This window comes from Squalius cephalus (genome assembly GCF_949319135.1).
Source record: "Squalius cephalus genome assembly, chromosome: 1".
NCBI lineage: Eukaryota > Metazoa > Chordata > Actinopteri > Cypriniformes > Leuciscidae > Squalius > Squalius cephalus.
Window position 1 is genome coordinate 48885761 of NC_137122.1, and position 19958 is coordinate 48905718.

Below are 19958 nucleotides of genomic sequence, written 5' to 3' on the forward strand. Positions count from 1 at the left end.
AAGAATGCATATTTAACTTTGAAAATGTATTTTCTGTCAAATTGCATGCAGTTTTTGATAACAGCTCATTAGGATACCAGAACTTAATGAGCTCCCACTGAGCTGAGATAGAATGCCTGTAGGCCCCTCTTAACATTTTCTAATACCCTTCCAGTCCTCGACCAATCCTCTTCCATGACCCTTTATAGTGGGATAAATGAGACGCTTGGTTGGGCAATGGAGACTACACTTATAGTCTGGCACACACTGTGCACTCTCTCTCTCTCTCTCTATCAATCCCTTTCTTTCTTTAGCGCTTTGGTGCCTGGCACTCAATAAGTGGAACCCCTATTTTGGGTGTTCTGTGAATGAGTTTCCATACATGGAAAATCTCTGCAACAATCACAGTTTAAGATCTCTTTGAGAGGTTTCCATCCAGTCAACTGTCTTTTGCTGCCAACCGGAGAGCTCTTGAAATGGTTAAGGTCATTGTCATTATCATGAGCTGTGTCTGAATTCCTGTGCATGTACTGAATTTGATAAACTGACTTCTCGACTCACTAATGTATATGCAGGTGTGTAACTATATTCCTGGAAATACTGCATCCGCCATGTTAGTATTGTTCTTTAGCCATATGGTGCTTTGACCTGTGATGAATGAAAATGATTTACTCAGGCTTTGTTGAACAAAAGTGTCCATTTTAGTTGAAAATATAAATTAATATAATCTCAGTAGGCTACGCCATCTCAAAATAGTTACTGTTTCATACAAATCCAGATATACTAATTTGACAGACTGCTTTTTGAATAAGCTATACTTTACTGCTCTTGAATAATAAGGTAAATATGCATATTCAGATATAGGGACGCATTATAACTTAAATTGATAACACAAAGAATTCTGGTCCAAATTACATGAATTTGAACAGATGTAGCCTATCTGAGAGAATGAGAATTTAGTCTGACCAAAAAAAATAACAAAAAGTGTTTAACAACACGGAATTGGTTGGATAAAAGTGTGCAGCTCCAAATATGTGTTAGATTCTTCTGCAGTAGTACTGTAAATGGAAGATAATTACGGCATGCTCTTGACTAAATGAGTTGAATACTGAAAGTGACAGCAGGAAGTTGTGGCTGATTTATTTTAATGCTGTGCATGATGTACTAAGATTGCAGGCTTGCTGTGATTTTATAGGGTTCAGTTTTAACCTTATGTTATTAGAAATTATACTTCATTTACCTGTCGTCGATATTCACATTACAGCAGGTGTAGAGCAACCAGTCTCTGTCATATATTCAATCATTTTCCACTCTCTGTTTCTACGGCAGCAGGGTGTGTTTCTCTGAGGAGAAATGCAGCGCGACGATCAATTTCTCTTCGTCAAAACACACCTTTTTGCTCAAAAATTGTGCCACATGGTGTGTTTTTGTGTTAATATTACAATTTGTGTGTAAAAAAATGTAATAAACCAGCAAGAACACGCTATATTTGCCCTTTCTTTTTCATGGCCATATATGGAGCTTAGATTGGCTGTTGACGCTTCAACCTCATTTTAACCCTTTAGTTGCTGAATTTTATTCGCTGGTAAAAAATAATAATGCAGATAAAGATGTTAATTGATGTACTTTAGATATTACGTTTCAAGGAATGTAATTTAAAATCCGCAGCTTCTAAATGTTGCCTCATATGTCCGCTTTATATACAGTTTTAGGCTATAAAACTGCATACAATGTTAATAAGACTGTAAAAAAATAGGTGTTAATGCCTTCATCTAATGTAGCCTACATGCTGGTCGTGAACGAGTGGTTAATTTACTGGCGTTAAACTGAGGTGCCTTTAATAGAATATAGCTCGTTTAGAGGTGTTTTTTTGTCGCTATATTTGGCCACTGTGTGCGTTTTGCATGGTAAATAAAGAAGCAAAAGTAAAGTGTATTTTGGCGTGGCATCCTTTGAGGGGTAAAAATGTATATACAACCCTTATTGCTTCAAGTATAGTGCATTGCAGATGATCAGTAGCTACAACATGTTTCTAATGCTGTGATAGATCGAAAACAGCCTACACAACTTTTTGGTTATGAAATGCATGACAACTAAATGTGATTGTGGCACTTTAGCATTGTATAGATAGATAGATAGACAGACAGACAGACAGACAGATAGATAGATAGATAGATAGATAGATAGATAGATAGATAGATAGATAGGCAGACAGACAGACAGACAGACAGACAGACAGACAGACAGACAAACAGACAGACATATAGACAGATAGATAGATAGATAGATAGATAGATAGATAGATAGATAGATAGACAGATAGACAGACAGACAAATAGATAGATAGATAGATAGATAGATAGACAGACAGACAGACAGACAGACAGACAGACAGACAGACAGACAGACAGATAGATAGGTAGATAGATAGATAGATAGATAGATAGATAGATAGATAGATAGATAGATAGATAGATAGATAGATAGATAGATAGATAGATTTTTTAACCAAAGCAAGCTTGTCAGTATTCATGCATATGTCCAGGTTCTTAATTACAGCAAGCAAACAGCGTTTAAACACACTACTGCTTTATATTCGGCACAGTTCTTGTCAACCCCCTCCTCGCGTGACGTCACGCGCCTGCCTTGGCTTATTATTGCATGAACTATTTTCTGTAGTAGCAGCAGCACTGAGCTTTTCCAGTGCCCGCCGCTTAACGTGGAGACAAATACGAGAGAGAGAGAGAGAGAGAGAGAGAGAGAGAGAGAGAAAGAGGAGGGGTGAGGGACAAATTAATCTTGGGCCACAGCGGTGGCAGAAGAACGCGAGACAGTAAAGCGTTGCAGTGAAGATTTTATTTTGCTCGTTCGCCTCAAACGGGCGGCAGAGAGACGGAATGGATCTACCTGCCGTCGGGGAGCACGTCTTCGCGGTGGAGGGCATCGAAAAGAAGCGCCTACGGAAGGTAAAACAGCCGCGAACTGGAACTACCGTAAATGGTGCAGAGGATATATTTGTTGTTCCTGTGCTGTACCCAACACATTTTCATCGTTTTTCAGGGCAGGATCGAGTATCTGGTGAAGTGGCGAGGATGGTCAGCCAAGTAAGTGTTTAATTGTTTTATAGGCGGTATTTTTTTTTTTTTTAGACACATTAACAGAAAATGCCGCGCGATGTTGGTGTTGCATGGCCACATCGGTCGTTTAGTATGGATTCCATCACAAAATTTACCATCGTTCTGCCATCGTACTGACATTTTACTTTGTATATGTAGTAAAATCGTATATTTATGGCTCGTATGTTTACATTTTCAGCAGGCTACTAATGTTTTTTGTTCTGCTTAACATGTTACGATAGCTAAATTTGATTGCAACATGCGTTGAATTTAACATGTGATTTATTACAATATCATATTTTCCCGTCAATGTTGCAGATATAACACATGGGAACCCGAGGAAAACATTCTGGATCCGCGCCTTCTTGTCGCTTTCCAAAACAGGTGAGATGGAGGACGAATAACTGAACTTGTGGTGATGCCCATATATGGTCACGGGAGGCGGGGCCAACTCCCTGCACTGTGTAGCTGAAGATTAATGGTAGCCCCATGGGTCAGGTCTGCCTGCTACAAAGACTCTCTTGATGCTTGCCTTTTATCCAGTTTTGGAAACACTCCATTGTTATTACCAGTGCAAGTTGTACAAAATGAACGTGCCATTGTACATTGACCAATCAAGATTTAATTTTCTTCCTGTCAGTTCCAGGGCCGTGGTTCTCAACCAGGGGGCCATAACCCTCTGGGAGCCTTATTAAACTTGTCACTGCACGGTGACTTATATTTATTTTTAATTAATAATTTAAATAACTGTATAAATATGAATGCAAATTCTTGTTCCCTTAACAACTGTTGTTTTTTATTCAAGAACACACAGTTATAATAACTTTTGTGATCACTAAATTAATTGCACATTTTAATTTGAATATACAGACATTCCTAATTTTTGAGAACAGAGGACTTTTAATATTGTCTTTAGTCAAAAAGTTTGAGCTGCACTGTTCTTTGAAACAAGTTTTAGAAGAACTGTTCTTTGGAACAAGTTTGCTGTTCTTTGGAACAAGTTTGAGAAGCACTGTTCTTTGGAACAGCGCAACAACTTTTGTTTTGGAACAGCTTATATCAAATTATTTCATACATACATACATACATACATACATGCATATATGAAAAATACATCAGTAGCTGTGTTCTCACAAGTGGACACTCATGTCTATGATCTAATCTGCTGTGTCAAAGGTCTTGTGATGTTCACACACCCTTCTGAGCCCACTGTTCTGTTCTTAAGATAAAAGTAGAATGGGTATCAAAGCATTCCAGACACTAAAGGAAAAGAATTGTTAGGTTCAGATAGCCGTTTTCGCAAGAAATTTGTTGAGTTTCACTCTGGTTTAGCTGCGCTAGAAGTGTGAGAGTGTCGTGTTACCCGTTGTGCGCTTGTTTTGTGTTGTAACCTGGTGATCAAAGAGATTGTCTGTGGCTTGAGATCTGAATCTTGCACTACTGTTGTTGAGAAGAACACTCTTAAAAATAAAGGTTCCAAAAGTGGGTTTTAACAATAGAAGAACCATTTTTGGTTCCCCAAAGAACCTTTCAATGAACAGTTCTTAAAAGAACCACTTTTTTTCTTAGTGTGAAGAACATTTTAATAATCTCAAAAACCTTTACCACTATAGAGAAACTTTTGTGCATTGGAAAGCTTCCATTGATGTTAAAGATTCTTCATGGAACATTGATGCCAATAAAGAACCTTTTTTAAGAGTGAAAAAGAATAATGGTTCTGTTACACATATACGGATTAATGAATGTTCCTTTAAGCATTTCAACATTGTAGCTTTAGTTTTTCTTATAACCCAACAGTTTTGAGAATGTTAAATATGTTGTGTTGAAAACTGTGGATTTATATATATTTTATGCACTGTTTTCAGAGAAAGGCAGGAGCAAATGGTGGGATATCGAAAAAGAGGGCCTAAACCCAAACACCCCCTGGTCCAGGTACATCAGCTTTTACAGCATGTGTTATTCCAAATGCAGTTTTTATCTTCCAGTCAGTGCATAAGTTGGCGATATTTTTGCAAAAGGTTATTCCTGTGCACTTTCTGAATAAAAATTCCATTTCATTATGAATCAATAAAAGGCTCCTTTCTGTCTACATGCATCTTAATGCACTGAGGTCCTATATGACTTCAATTAGCTTCAGCAGTTGATTTTACCTATAAAATATTCATGAGAATGGCGTTTGCAAGCTCAAAACATAAATTCAAATAATAAGACTGCCTACACTATTAGAATAAAGGTTCCAAAAGGGAATTTTTCCTCTGTAATGCCATAGAGGAACCATTTTTGGAACCTTTCAGTGAACAGTTCTTAAAAGAACCTTTTTTTTCTTAGCTTGAGGAACATTTTAATAATCGGAAGAATTTTTTCCACTATAAAGAACCTTTTGTGGAATGGAAAGATTCCATGGTTCCAAAGGTTCCATCAATGCCAATCAAGAACCTTTATGAAAACCCCTAGAGTAAAGCTAAATGTGTTGTAATATAAATAACATATGATGAACTTCCAGTTCATTTGAGATGTCAATAAATATTCTCTCTTTGTCCCCAGCTTCCTGCGTTTGCTCGTAGATCAAGCATCCTGGGTGGTCTTCAGGACACATCACTGGATGAGGAGAACCAGCCCAAAGTGGATTCCCTCCAGATCCGCTCGCGGCCGCAGCACTACCAGCTGAACAGTAAAAAACACCATCAGTACCAGCCCAGCTGCAAGGAGATATCCTTAGAACAGCATTTGAGCGGGAAAAAGAAACACTTCTACCAGCTGAACAGCAAGAAACATCATCATTACCAGCCGGACCCCAAGATGTATGACACGCCACTCACGGGACCCAAAGAGGTCAAGGGTCAAGACCCTTCCAACAAAGGCTGGAACCTCCCTCCAGCCTTGCAACAGAAGTGGATTCGGAACAAAGACACTGGCTGCCTGAGTAAAGTGAAAGATCTGTCTATCGAGCTCAAGGGTCTGCCGGATGATGCTAGCAGAGCGGAGCGGGCACTCAAAACCAGTGCCAAAGAGTTTGCCCTTCCTAATGGCATCAGCAGCAAGATGAAAATAATCAAGAACAAAAACAAAAACGGCCGAATTGTCATTGTGATGAGCAAATACATGGACAAAGGTGTGCATTCCTCCAAAGTAAAAAACAGGGATGTTTCTGACGTGGAAGCGCGACATAATGAGGAATCTACACTGATTAATACGGACAATCTGTCTGATGGGGAAACGGCAGATCAAGGAGAAGGCGGTGAGAAAAATAGGAATCGTTCTTCAGCTAGCGAATGTGTTCCCGAAAAGCCCCTCGAAAATATTGAACTTCCAAAAGACAAGCCTGCAGAGACTGAACCAAAAGTGATGGATATATGCGACCAGCCGAACTCCTCACCCACGGCAGCAGAGAAAGCTGTCCCGTCGAACACTGACGCCAGCACGAATCCCCTTAAGAGGAAGCTGTCGGAACCCAGTGAGGATGTGAGGAACTCTAAGCAGTTCTTCTGCTACAGGAGCATCAGTGCACCAAACACAGTGCTTTCTTCCCCTCAGAGAGAACCCATAAACCTGCATTACAGAGGCAGTCACGTCGCCAGAACGTATAGTTATGACTTCAGCGACACCGTTCCTGAAGAGCCTATTGATTTAAGCTGTGGTCCAACCAAAACGCTAAAACGGTTTCCTACCGGGGAGAAGACTTCAGAAAGCTCAGTGCAAGTGGAGAAAACAGACAGCCATTTGAAACCGTTTGTGGGTAACGTTATAATCACAGACATCACTACGAACTGCTTAACTGTGACCTTTAAGGAGTACGTGCAAGGAGAATGACAACAGTACAACAGACAACAGGACTGTCATTTATTCATGTGAACCAGCTCAAAGATGATTCATTTCAGATGCACTGATCATAGCCATTCCTGAAGATATATTTACACATTTATTTAAACACATAATCCATATATAGAAACACCATATATATGTAGGGTTTGTTTGTTTAGATACCGGTTGTATGTTTTTTAACACATTAAATTGGGATTTCGCAGCTGTTGAAATAGAATTTAAAATCCCATAACTGTATAGTGTGTAAAACTGTTTATAAAACTTTGGATAATGATTTTTTCTACCTGAGAAAATGTCTGCCAATTGGAGTAAGCACACTGGTGGATGTGGAAGAATTCATTGAAGATTGATGTTAAATGCACTTACACCTTTCAATGTTCATGTCCATCGTGGACCACGTTTTTGTTCTTTTTTCTTTCTTCCAATGTTGGGGATTTAAGATTTTTTTCAGATGTACATATAATTGAGATCTATACATTCTGAGTTGCTTGGAAAGGTGTCATCATAATGTACATGAATGTACCTTAAAAAAAAGTATTTTTGGATATTAGCGTAACTGATTTTGTTTCGCTGAAACATTTTACTTGACTGGATTTCCAGATGCTGTTGGCCTGTGAGGTCTAACCGTGCAATGCTAGAAAAAAAACAACTGGATTGTTTGATGTTCCCTATCCGTAAGACGTTTAAGCTGCACTTTATCATCTCCTGGATCTCTTTTGATAATTAATTCAATAATAATAATAAATCCTTAATGCAGATCAATTCTGTAACAGCAGTGTAACTATGGCCAGAGATCATCAGGACATGTAAACTGTTACATATGACCAGAAAGTAAATGTACGATTGATGCTTACATTGGACAGTGTAATGCTATAGTTTTTGTATGTATTGGGATCAATTTACAGTCGATGCAATGAGATGTACAGTATGTAATGTACAAGTTACACAATAATGCCATCAAGGTTCAGGCCATTTATATGCATAACGGCATGTTTTATGCACACATTGAAGAGTCAGTTTGAAAAAATGCTTCTCAAATCAATATTAAACTGTTCAATAATAAAAACGAATGATTTGTTTTATAATGTGTCAATCTGTGTTTAATTATTTTTTTATAATGATTTTTATTATGTCATATTGTCTAATTGACTGCATACATAGACTTCAGGAAAAAATAATCGGCAAATTTACATTTGTTCTAATATGTTACGCGCTGCGTCTGAAATCGATACTTCCCTATCCCTACTATGGTATGCGAAAAACTACACCAACAGTATGTCCGAAAACATGTTTGGAAAACAGTAGGCAAAAGAGAGTTTGGAGTGCGCATTCGATGGACACTTTATTGTCCCATGAGGCCACGGGAGAAGCTTTATGAATGACAGTGAAGCGACGCAACTGACGCTGGTAGGTCACGTGACAGTAACAACGTGGCGGATGTAGCCTAGTACGTCGGGATTACATTCATACTACCCATATTCATACTATATAGAAGATACCAAAAGGGTAACGTACCTTTTTAATGTTCGCGAAGTAAGCTCAAATGCAAATGTAATTGGCTTACTCATTATGCAATTTCGGGCGCAGCAAGAGGCTGTAATAAATTAGCATTTTTCTTCCTGTGCTTTTATGTTCACACTGTTTTATTTGGTTGAATATTGTATAGGGTCTAATAAGATTTCCAGAGCTGTGATTAATGAAATTTTGCAATGCTGCCTCCTAGGTGCAGTACTATGTTCATAAAGCACTTATGTCTGTATGACCTTATTCACAATCACAGCAGCGCCATCTTTGATTTTTAACGGGAATGAATCAAGCGAGGCTGTAAGTGAAATGGATAGCCTACATCTCTTCAGTGGGTTGTACTGATATTTAATGTGTTTTTGGATTGTTCTGCTGACGAAACACTGCAAAAATAGGCTCCAGGAGAATTCAGTAGACAAGAAACTCCAGCCAACACAAGCTGTGGAAAATTATAAGTGGGTTACCATTGAAAACACGGTAAGTTTATCCCTCACAGCCTCGCTTTCATACCTGTCATGGCGCCGCAGTGAATAAGGTCTATAGACCAGGAACCACCGCCGCACATCATTCTGCAGCCCGATAGGCTCGTTTAGGCCTAAATAATTAATGGAAAGTTAGGCTAATTGATTGCTAGAAAATGAGCGATCTAAAATACATGCATGCCATCTTTCTGGGTGACTTAAATAAATCTGCATTTTTCTTTTTAAATCAAGAATAGATAATCTATAAATATTAACAGGAAAAGTGGAACCATGGATTCATGATAGGCTAATGTCCTCTTGTGAGTTGTTGGCTAGATGCATAATTCTGCCCCAAAATCCTGTTCCAATAGGATATAATAATGCATTGAGAGAAAGGGGGTGTGTTCTGCTTTACTTGACATGACGTTATCTATTCTATTCTATTCTATTCTATTCTATTCTATTACTAGGTCTAGTCAACTGTTTCCGACAAACATCGAATGAGTTGCAAAATAAAATCTATGCTAAAAGCAACAAAATATACAAATTAAATGACAAACATGAAAATTATTTTCCTCCGAACCTCTCTCTTTGTTTGAGATTTAATTTATTAGGCTATAAAATAAAAATCTGTATTAAAAATGTATCATATGATAATTAGATTAAAAAAAAATTATAATAAGGACTGTTTAAGATCTATGGAATTAAGCACAACGCAAGCAATTAACGCTTTAATTTAGCTGTTCAGTTTCGTTGTTTATTTTTCGTGTTATATTTTATAGCATGAAATCCAGTTATTTCCCGTTGTTTGATCACTGTTTAAAGACGGTAAAAAATAAGATAATTTAGCCTACCATTAAATTTTATTTGACACATTGTCTCTCTTTTAGCCTGAATTTAGAACAATTTTTGTCATTATTGTCATTATAACAAATAATAGGCCTACAATATTTTAGTTTTTTTTAATTAAAAAAAAAAGTCGTTTTAAAAAAATCTAATTGATGGTGTGATTTCTTATTTAAATGCGTAGCCTAATACATAATAATAACAATAATAATAATAATAATAATAATAATAATATGTAACGAAACAAATAAAATAAAAACATATAGAAAGCGGAAAACAATCTAATTTTCTAAGTTTATTATCCGTTGCATCGAAAGAATCGGATTAAAATCGAATGAATCTTTAAAATCAATAAAATATTAGTTGCCGTTTATCAGATCGCAGATCATTTCCACTTTAGCACTGAACACAATTAGGCTTAAAATGTCACATGTGTGTAAAATATAATTTAATATTTTTTATAAAGAAAAACATATTGACAGATTTTTTTTTAAATGGCTTAATAGTCAAACGACGGGCTTAAAATAAAAACAAATAAGCCTATTGTTTGTCCGAAACAGTCAAGTTTATTGTTTTAAAATAATTCGAATTATTTAGTATAGCCTAATTATTTTATTAGAGAGAAAGAAAGAAAGAAAGAAAGAAAGAAAGCTACACGTTTGTAATTTCCAAATTCGACTGAAGCCAAGCTTTATACCAGGCTATAGCCTATTATTGATTTGAAATCATTATTAAAATCTTAAAATCGTTTAATAAGGCTGAGAGCCCTGTGGTTTATTATTACTTTATTATTATTATTTTTCACAATAGGTTATATCAAAATTAGGCTATCTGCCAGCAACCCGAATATATATGGACAAAATGACCTAGGCTATTTATATTTTCTTGCCTGCACATTCGGAGCGCGCGGGTAAAATATCGATACGCCGCAGCACGCTATGGATTCATAACTAGGCTACAACTGTTATGCATTTACTTAGCTATTTTATTCAAATTTTTTATTTCGTTATTTGTATTGTTTTTAAACGTTTTTTTCTACTGTTATTTGACAGGGGATGGCATGACATGGCGGGGAACATGAAGCACATATTCGATTAGCCTTTTTGCGTTTCGTCCGTGTGCGTTTAAATGGAGAATGAGCGTGCGCATGTGCAGATTTCAGTCCTATTAAATAACTAAAAAATATAGCCGAAATAAAACTCAACAATATAGACTCGCAACACCTGTTGTTTTGACATCGCAAACAAGAAACCTGCCGTGTCTCTATAGACGCCCTTTCTGCTAAATAAATATGCGACTAATAGGGAACTTATCAAAAAAAGCCCTGACTCCGGTTAGTCTAGACTAGTATACGAAATAAACACGACGTATTTGCTTTCAAAACAACACTCATAAATGACATTTTATCCGTGCTCGCCTCGTCCTCTAGTGAGCTCCGCGATCACATGACTCCTCCTCCCCGAGCGGCAGCTCCACTCACACAGCAGAGCCGTCCTGCAGTGCCATGGTAACAGTTTAGAACGTGATGACGTCTCTTCGGATAGAGTATTATGGGCTATCGGGGATTATTCAGACTGAGGCGAGAAAAATAGCTGCGAGGTTGAAGTAAACATGGAGCTCTCAGCCGTCGGGGAGCGGGTCTTCGCCGCCGAATCCATCATTAAACGGCGCATAAGGAGAGTAAGTGTCATACCAGCCTGCTCGTCAGGGCTTCGGCTTTGTTATAGAGGCGCCTGGTTATTTGTTTATGTCCGCCGAAGTGACATTTTATTCGCGATAGGTTAGCTTAGCAGCGTTAGCTTGCTAATCTGAATCTCCCTGTGCTTTTACCCGCAGGGCCGGATGGAGTATCTGGTCAAATGGAAAGGCTGGTCTCAAAAGTGAGTGGTAATGACACGTTAACGGCAGCTGTTGTAACGGAGGGAGCGGTTTCAGGCTCCCCGAGCTCGCTGAGCGTTAGCACGGCTGCAGCACGGACTGTGTAACGGGGCTCATGAGAACGTTAGCTGACAAGGCCAGTGATGGGAGACAGTCAAGATGCAAGCTTTATTGGCTGGTTAAAAGGGTTCATATTGGGGAAATCACGGATAACATATGTTTATGTAACAGTACGTTTATATATGACTCAAGGAATATTATGCATGCACAGTAAAAAAATAATCTCCTGAAGTGATAAAAAAAAATGCACTGATTAGTAATAAATGTTTTAAAAAATGCACTTTGAATTGTTTTTTGGTCGTTATGATTTGCGAATAATTAAACATTCAATTATTGGTGCAGATACAGCACCTGGGAACCAGAGGAGAATATTTTGGATGAGCGTCTTTTCGCTGCTTTTGAAGAAAGGTAATTTAATTTTCCCGATAATTCTGTAATTCCAGTTGACAAATTCAATGTTTTGGATGTTTTAAAATAGCATTTCTCTGATTTCTTATTTTCTTATTTCAGAGAGCGTGAAAGGGAGATGTATGGTCCAAAAAAGAGGGGACCCAAACCAGAAACATTTTTAATGAAGGTGAATTTTTTTTTTTTACATCACCCAAAAATTTTCTTTGACTTTCTTTATGTTTTTTCTTGGCTTTCTATTTAATGAAGTGTATAACTTTTTAATGTTATTGCATTTTTTTTAAATGTGCATAATTTTTTTTACATTTGAAATTTTTTATAGGCAAAAGCTAAAGAAAAAGGCAAAAACTACGAGTTCAGACGAGAGATGTCTAGAGGAATACAGGTGTCTTTCCCGGTAGCAGAACCGGTTGTGACTCCCAGAGCCCGTGAGGGACTGCGGACTGTTGTGCCAACGATTTTCCCACCGAGCACCGTCAACAGAGGCGAAAGTGTTCGTGTGCATCCACCAGACCCCGAGAGAGACCCACTGATGACGGCAGTTCACCGCCCGCTGGATTTTGCCAGCTCACCAAAAAAGCGAGGACCAAAGCCAAAGTTGCGTCCAGCTGGAGGTTCATCCAATGAAGGCGTCAAAAGAAAGGCAGATGAACCGTTATCTTATCGGCCTTCCAAAACCGAGAGATCAGGAGAGACCTCTAACTGTGATGTCATCCGTTTAACCCAGAAGTTCCCAGCAGAATCCCGCCTCGTTCAGAAGCAGATGGGAAGCAGGTCAAGTGATGTAAAATTTACACATGGTGGCACCATCTTAAAAGCTGGGCTTGGAGTTTTGGGACATCGACGGAAGGAAAGCTCAAGTGGTGCCATAAACCAACAACCCAAGATGAAGCATCCTCCCAAAAACAATGTGTTTCGATCCACCGATCAAACCAGAGAGCAACTGTCTCTGAGTTTTGTAGATGAAACAGACCAGTCCTGGTTGCCTTGTTTGAAGAATATGGAGAAAATCGTTGTTACTGACGTAACAAGTAACTCCTTGACTGTAACCATAAAAGAGAGTTCAACGGACAAAGGTTTCTTCAAAGAAAACAGATGATGTGATTTTAGTCTATGTGTGTGTATGTATGAAATATTGTAATCAAAACTAGAAACGATCTACATTTCTATATCATTTGTAGTCTATAAATGTAAAGTCTTGAAATCATGTACATAATGCAAAACAAAAAAAAATATATATAGAGTCTATCTTTAGCCTACATTTCCATTCACATTTTCTATGAAAATGAAGCTTATTTTTCTATTTCCCAGATTTTTATGTAACGTACACCAGTTGGTTTCTTCTTTTGGTTGCCTTCTTCAGCTTTATTATGAATGTAGGCATAGATGCTGTTAACACATATTAACGTTTCAACTTAATGCACCTTTTTAAGGGACACATCGTTTAGTCCCTCTTTTATGAACTTTGTATTATTTTCTGGTTAGATTTTGTATATATATTAAGGTCCAAAAAGTAAAGCACACCATTTAAAAAGAGAGAAGGGAAATAAGCTATAAATAAAATTACGCCAATTTTAGGCCTAAAATGTTTAAGGCACAATAATTCAGGCTCTAGAATCGTATTTCGTTATTTTTCGTTTTTCTGTTGAATATATAATTGATGTGTCTATTCTGTGTCTTAATATTTCATTATAATGCTGTTTTTAGGCCCCGTCAGAAACGAAAGATTGTTTGATTGGTACAAATCATTTCTAAATTGCTGAAGTAGGCTACTCAAGTGCTTGCAGCCGGTGAAATAAAAAAAAAAAAAAAATTACAATTATATGATGTAAACTTGTTTAACGGGTTAGTTCAGCCTTTTTGCAGAGAGGACAATGTGTATCAGAGCTCAAAATCGAAAATAAAAATGTAATTTAGCGGTGTCTAGGAGCCTTTTCCATTATTGATTTGAAACATTTTTCGCGCAAAGTAAATCCGTGTAGACCGTTTTTATCTAGCTTTATATTAATTTAATTAACTAACACATATTGTTATAAAAACGGAAAGCTCTAGGTTATACGTCGGGGTTTTCATTACAGTCTATGTGCCTGTAAATAAAGACTAAAGACCTCATAGTGAACCGATAAATGATAGCTTAAACAGCAGTCGGCCTATTTCGACATGATTAGATCGTATTTACCGAGAGCCTCGCGCGCTTTTAACGACTTTCAAAAACATTAAACATGGCTTAATTTAGGGAGTAAAAAAAAAAAAAAAAAATGGCGACTGGTCAAAACTTATCATGTTCATTCGTCGTAAGCTCACATTATCTATTCTGAAACTCCGTGTCAGCCTTATTTGTATTATATTATAATCGATGTTGTCTTAAACAATACAAATTTATTTGTTTTATTTTAGGAATTGTATTATTAAGTATAAAATGCCACCGCACTGCCACACGAGTGTCGCGTAAACAAAAGAAAAACATTTGTAAGGCAATAACCACAATTTGTAACTTCTGGATTTATTTGTAAATATCTGAAGAATTCTTTCTAAAATAGGCCTATAATGGATTACATATAATGGACATTATCACTAGGCCTATATTTCCAATAATGTCACAAAAAATCACAAACGCTAAAACGGATTTAATTAGCGAGATCATTTTAAATTGAAACGATAATAAGCGCTTGTTGAGGAAATTCAGTCCACCAAAAGCCACAAGATGTCGCCATGAATGAACTTGATACGGCAGATCTAGCCCAATCCTCTCAATAACACGTGCATCGCTGATATTGTGATTTTTGCGTCAGAATTAAATGTTCAAGAATACACTGATATATAACAGTCACAGATGTTCAATGTGTCAAATGTCGCCGTGTTTGTAGGCCTATACTGTGTATTTTCATTGGTTTAATTTTGGACTGTCAGTGTTTTGTGTTTTATAGTTCAAATGTAAAAAAAAAAAATAAACGCTTCTGAGGCATGAGGATTCCACAGTCAATATAACACTGGAATAAATGTTAAAGTTTGAGTTTTTAAATGAACATTTGTAGGCTAGGCTACTTGTTTTGTGTGGGGTTTTTTTTAAAGAAAAAAGCTGCGATGTTTTTTGCTTTTTTTCACTGCAATGAATAACTTTTAAATTTGACAGTATCTTTGCACTTTACGGCCCCTACACCAATTAATTTTTCTTATCTTATGCAGTGACAATCAGACATTTTAAGCGCAGCTTTTGCCGCTTCTATTGTCGAGAATTTCAATAATAAAATCACCGCTATATTCTGCCAAATCAGAATTTCAGAAGGGTAATGATATAAGATTATATGTCGGTATTTAGTTTTTTCGACCACGTTTATAAATTGTAGTCTACGTTATTTCATGGACTTAGGCCTATGGGACCGCAGAGCGCAATTAATGTGCGCGCACTCGTTTGATACTCGTTTTCTTATTAAATAGCTTTCAGTATGAAATTCAATATTTATTATTATTAAAATAGTATTAATGTAAGCTGACCTTATAGATTATAAATCTATATTTATATTTGAATATATATATATATATATATATATATATATATATATATATATATATATATATATATATATATATATATATATAGGCAATATATATATATACAATTTTGTATACGTTGTTAAAAGGGCCTTTATATTTTGAAATTGATAATGTTTTAATGTGCACAGGCTATGTCTTATGCATTATTTTATTTTGTAGGAAACTTAAAGTGTTACTCCACATGTCCAACTCATTTACTCAGCTGATGACTAACCTAACTAACTAACAGACATAAATGGCAGGGTCATCACCTTTGACATGGTGCTTTGAAAGGTTTCCAAAATGTGTTCATGTATAACCTGTGTTAAATCCATGTTAACAGGCTCAAACACGTACCACCACTTTTGGTAAATAGGTTTTTATAAATGTATGGGACTTGTTTTTATATATTTAGTAAGAACCTTTTGAGCTCTCCAAATATGTGAAATCTGTAAAAGAGACATTTGTGTTGAAGCGATTCATTTTAATTAGCTATACTGATTAATTTCAACACATGGATAGAGAAAAGCATACAAAATAATGTGCATGTATGACATAAAGTAATAGAGTGTCTAAATTAAAGTGTGAATATCATTTATTTTATTATATTAGAATTAACACTGCACATACATTTTCAATTTAAAATGTAAAATTCTAAATATTAATACCTGAACATCCTTTCCACATATTTCTGTCTTCTCAGAGCAGGATTTACAAATGACTATTAGGCCTATATCTGGTAAAGAAATGTGAATTAAAAATTAGTTACATTCTTAAAAGAGGAGAATTAACAAAATAAAAATCGAAGGTCTGTTTGAAAGATGTACTGAATGTTACTTCATCAGTAGGCGGGTATTGTTGTCTCCAAGCAACAACCTGAAAGAAAGAAAAAAGTGGCTTAATAAAATCCCTTAATTCAGTCAAAATGGAACAATATGTCTGATGTTAATGAGGATTTTAGTTCTTTCTAGGGAAATGCTTAGTAACCTCACCTGACTAATGCAGCAGCAATAAGGCCTCCAGAAAGGGGTCCCACCCAGTAGATCCAGTGGTGAGTCCAATAGTTGGTCAGCACTGCAGGACCAAGCACTCTTGCAGGATTCAGACACGCACCAGAAACATCACCCCTGAAGCCCACAGAAGATGTTAATCTCCAGACCACACACAGGAAATGATGTATCACATAAGCAATGTACTCACCCCGCGAGCACGTTAATAATGACTGTGCAGCCCACCAAAAATGGAACCAAAGGACTCTTGCTCTTGGCATTAACTGCACCCAGTAAGACCACCAAGGCAACTAGACACGTCATGGCAATCTCTCCAAACAATGCCTTCACGATATGGTCATCAGCCTTGAGAACCGTGAACGCTGCACCTTGAGCTTTTGCATATTTCTCATTTGAGGTCATTCCCTAAAAAGAAATCCAAATCCATTGAAGTGTGACTGGTGAATTTAATGTTGCATGCAGGAATGGCTCAATGACAGATGTATCTCACCTTGGCCATTACTGCACCAAGTAAACCTCCGCTAAGCTGAGAGATCAGGTACGGTGCCACCATTTTCAGCTCCATTCCACCACAGAAGTAGACGGCTACGGTGAATGACGGATTGAAATGAGAACCACTGTGTCAGGGGAAAAGATCATTGCATTATTCATCAATAAGCAGATGCTTTTTATCCAAAGCAACTCCCAGGACATGTTTAGTACTGGCAGAACCCCCCTGGAGCAAACTGACCTGACTACATCAGTCAAGACACATCAACCCAAATGTGCAGGGTTTTCAAAGGGGGTCCCTGGTGGTACTGCAGTGGGTCGGTGGATTAATATTTATATATATATATATATATATATATATATATATATATATATATATATATATATATATATATAAATATATATGTATGTGTGTATGTATGCATGTATGTCCACATTAAAGTATTACATTTTTATAATTATAAATATATCAATTTAATATAACAAAAAATTATATATACATGTATATAGTCTATATATATTGCATATAAAATATAATTTATATACACATACAATTACATATACAATATTATATATATATATATATATATACCGTATATATATATATATATATATATATATATACATACACACACACATTAAAGTATTACATTTAATATAATAAAAAATGATATATACACGTATATAGCCTATATATACATATATACATACAAATATGTAATTTATATTTTTATATATACAATTAATATCAAAATATAATTTGTAAATGATGTATTTTTAATAATTTATGTGTTTTGTAATAGATTTTTTATATTAGTAATAGTAAAATATATTTGGAATGTTCAATGAAGAGAAGGGATGAAATGTTCATAACATAGTGATTAGCTTTGTTTGAATGTAAATCCACTTAATACTATCCAACATACATCCATCATGAGTACAAAAATACATTTCTTCTCACCTGATCTCTGCCATACATGCAATCAGTACCGCCACTGCGAGCCCGTGAGCCAGCGCAGGCTGGAGTCTGCCGGCATCCTCCACGTTTTCAATCACAGACACACATCCGATGAACACAAAGAAGGTGGTCCCCACCAGCTCAGCTACACACGGCTGGAAGAACCGCTCAAACAGGTTTTGATCTCTCGCAGTATGTTGTCCCACCTTATCCATCAGAGCTTTCTCCATGTTGTGAAGTTCCACTTTGTCTTCAGCCATTCTTGTCTCTGAGAGTTGTGTCCTAATATCTCAGAGGCCGTCTACTCATCGTTTAAATGTGTGAGTGTCAGAAAGCTAGCATTAAATTGCTCAATGAACTCTGAGGGCAATTGATGATTGAAAAGACTAAAAATAAATGTAAAATGCTGACCAGTGGTAAAGAAAATAATACTGAACGAGATTAAAATGTAACATGCTTCTGCTCTCAGCTAATTTAGACGAACCTGGAACTATTTAAACGCCAGAGAGTTTAACCTGTGCTGCAGCATGTCCTGGTTACATGGATTACAAGGGAAACTAGCTCAGGTTTAGAAAAATACCTGACACAGTAACTTAATAATGGAAATGTATTTTCCCACCAAAAATGAAAAGTTAAAGGTTAACCAAATAGTGGAGACTAAAAGTCAGTTACATTTACATTTGTAACTACTACTATTTTAGGTAAATAAATCCAAAGCTTACTCTGTAATAGACCATAGCCTATATATATATATATATATATATAAATCTTTTTTTTTTTTTTTAAACCCTGAAAAGGCTAAAGGCCACTCAGCAGCATAAAAGTCTAATCAGTGGTTCCACTAATTCCAGTGCAATGAAACATTTGCTCCCTAAAAAGTCCCACAATGCACAATAAAAACCAGGGAGCATCGGTGCTCACTATGGTTGCATCCGAAATCGCATACTTATATAGTAGGCAAAAAACAGTATGATAATACTGCAAAAAGTCCCCGGATGACCTACTACTTCCAGTGAGATTCTGAAGTGTGCATACGATGGATACTTTACTATGAGGCCACAGGAGAAGATTTATGAATGACGGTGAAGCGACATATACCTGACGTTGGTGGGTCATGTGATAATGACAACATGGCGAATGTAGAACGTCATACTACACACATTCATACTATATAGAACATACTTTTTTGGCGGTAAGTAGTCGGTTAGTAATTACTTATTAAAGATAAGTACATACTCAAGAGAGTAGGCTATGCGATTTCGGACGCAGCGCCCGTGAGTGTTTAGCGTGTCATTTGGGACAGGGCCTCCAACTGACAGAATAGTAAATCCATATCATATATTATCATATCATATTATATTATCATATCATATATTTTAAAGGCATCTTTTAAAGAAAGAACATTTTCCCAAGAATCAACACATTAGAAGTTGGGGTATTGACAAGAGAGAGTACATTTAGTTCGAGTGGATTTATTATGCCAGATATTTTCCTTAAATAAGCCTCATTAAGTGAATTATCAGATGTGCAACCCGAATTTATTATTTTATTATTATGATACTTTGTTTCTATGGCCTGAACAGAATACAGAACGAACTTTAAATAGTTGAAAGTGAATGTGGACCCCAAACAACAGAAAATAAAATGGCATGCACTGGACTATGAGATCCCCATTTATTTCCACATATAAACTTTTTTCTAAACCAGTTCTAGATTTTATGCTCAATCTACACCATTGGTGTTAATAATATTATTATTATTATTTTTAAAAATGGCTCAACTTTTAAATATTTAATATTGTGTTTTTAGTACGTTTAAATTAAAGTTTTAAAATTTGACCATGTGCTACGTATATTTATGAGAACAACTGCAA

General features: G+C 36.4%; 3 protein-coding genes across 3 annotated transcripts; 2 read left to right on the plus strand and 1 right to left on the minus strand.

Annotated features, from left to right (window-relative positions):
* Window positions 1-2635: 2635 nt before the first annotated feature.
* cbx4 (chromobox homolog 4 (Pc class homolog, Drosophila)) lies at window positions 2636-7764 on the plus strand. The gene is made up of 5 exons (XM_079876741.1): window positions 2636-2945; window positions 3040-3083; window positions 3414-3479; window positions 4961-5027; window positions 5640-7764. Exons 1-5 carry the CDS (start codon window positions 2877-2879, stop codon window positions 6903-6905), a joined length of 1512 nt encoding a protein of 503 aa, XP_079732867.1. The 5' UTR covers window positions 2636-2876; the 3' UTR covers window positions 6906-7764.
* A 3523-nt stretch (window positions 7765-11287) lies between these two features.
* cbx8a (chromobox homolog 8a (Pc class homolog, Drosophila)) lies at window positions 11288-15113 on the plus strand. The gene is made up of 5 exons (XM_079876550.1): window positions 11288-11428; window positions 11585-11628; window positions 12029-12094; window positions 12197-12263; window positions 12417-15113. The coding sequence occupies exons 1-5, from the start codon at window positions 11360-11362 to the stop codon at window positions 13191-13193; spliced, it is 1023 nt and encodes a 340-aa protein (XP_079732676.1). The 5' UTR covers window positions 11288-11359; the 3' UTR covers window positions 13194-15113.
* A 1323-nt stretch (window positions 15114-16436) lies between these two features.
* On the minus strand, window positions 16437-18343 carry aqp8b (aquaporin 8b). The gene is made up of 5 exons (XM_079865023.1): window positions 18089-18343; window positions 17129-17255; window positions 16829-17043; window positions 16621-16755; window positions 16437-16504 (listed from the first exon to the last, which is right to left on the minus strand). The coding sequence occupies exons 1-5, from the start codon at window positions 18313-18315 to the stop codon at window positions 16462-16464; spliced, it is 747 nt and encodes a 248-aa protein (XP_079721149.1). The 5' UTR covers window positions 18316-18343; the 3' UTR covers window positions 16437-16461.
* Between the last annotated feature and the right edge of the window lie 1615 nt (window positions 18344-19958).

What these genes read in the sequence shown, in the direction of transcription:
- cbx4 (XM_079876741.1), top strand. Translation starts at nt 2,877, where the DNA reads ATGGATCTACCTGCCGTCGGGGAGCACGTCTTCGCGGTGGAGGGCATC. An exon ending in AAAAGAAGCGCCTACGGAAG is followed by an intron (nt 2,946 to 3,039) that starts GTAAAACAGCCG and finishes ATCGTTTTTCAG; the next exon opens with GGCAGGATCGAGTATCTGGT. An exon ending in TGGCGAGGATGGTCAGCCAA is followed by an intron (nt 3,084 to 3,413) that starts GTAAGTGTTTAA and finishes TCAATGTTGCAG; the next exon opens with ATATAACACATGGGAACCCG.
- cbx8a (XM_079876550.1), top strand. Translation starts at nt 11,360, where the DNA reads ATGGAGCTCTCAGCCGTCGGGGAGCGGGTCTTCGCCGCCGAATCCATC. An exon ending in TGGAAAGGCTGGTCTCAAAA is followed by an intron (nt 11,629 to 12,028) that starts GTGAGTGGTAAT and finishes TTATTGGTGCAG; the next exon opens with ATACAGCACCTGGGAACCAG. An exon ending in TTCGCTGCTTTTGAAGAAAG is followed by an intron (nt 12,095 to 12,196) that starts GTAATTTAATTT and finishes TTCTTATTTCAG; the next exon opens with AGAGCGTGAAAGGGAGATGT.
- aqp8b (XM_079865023.1), bottom strand. Translation starts at nt 18,315, where the DNA reads ATGGAGAAAGCTCTGATGGATAAGGTGGGACAACATACTGCGAGAGAT. An exon ending in ATTATTAACGTGCTCGCGGG is followed by an intron (nt 16,756 to 16,828) that starts GTGAGTACATTG and finishes TGTGGGCTTCAG; the next exon opens with GGGTGATGTTTCTGGTGCGT. An exon ending in ATTGCTGCTGCATTAGTCAG is followed by an intron (nt 16,505 to 16,620) that starts GTGAGGTTACTA and finishes TCTTTCTTTCAG; the next exon opens with GTTGTTGCTTGGAGACAACA.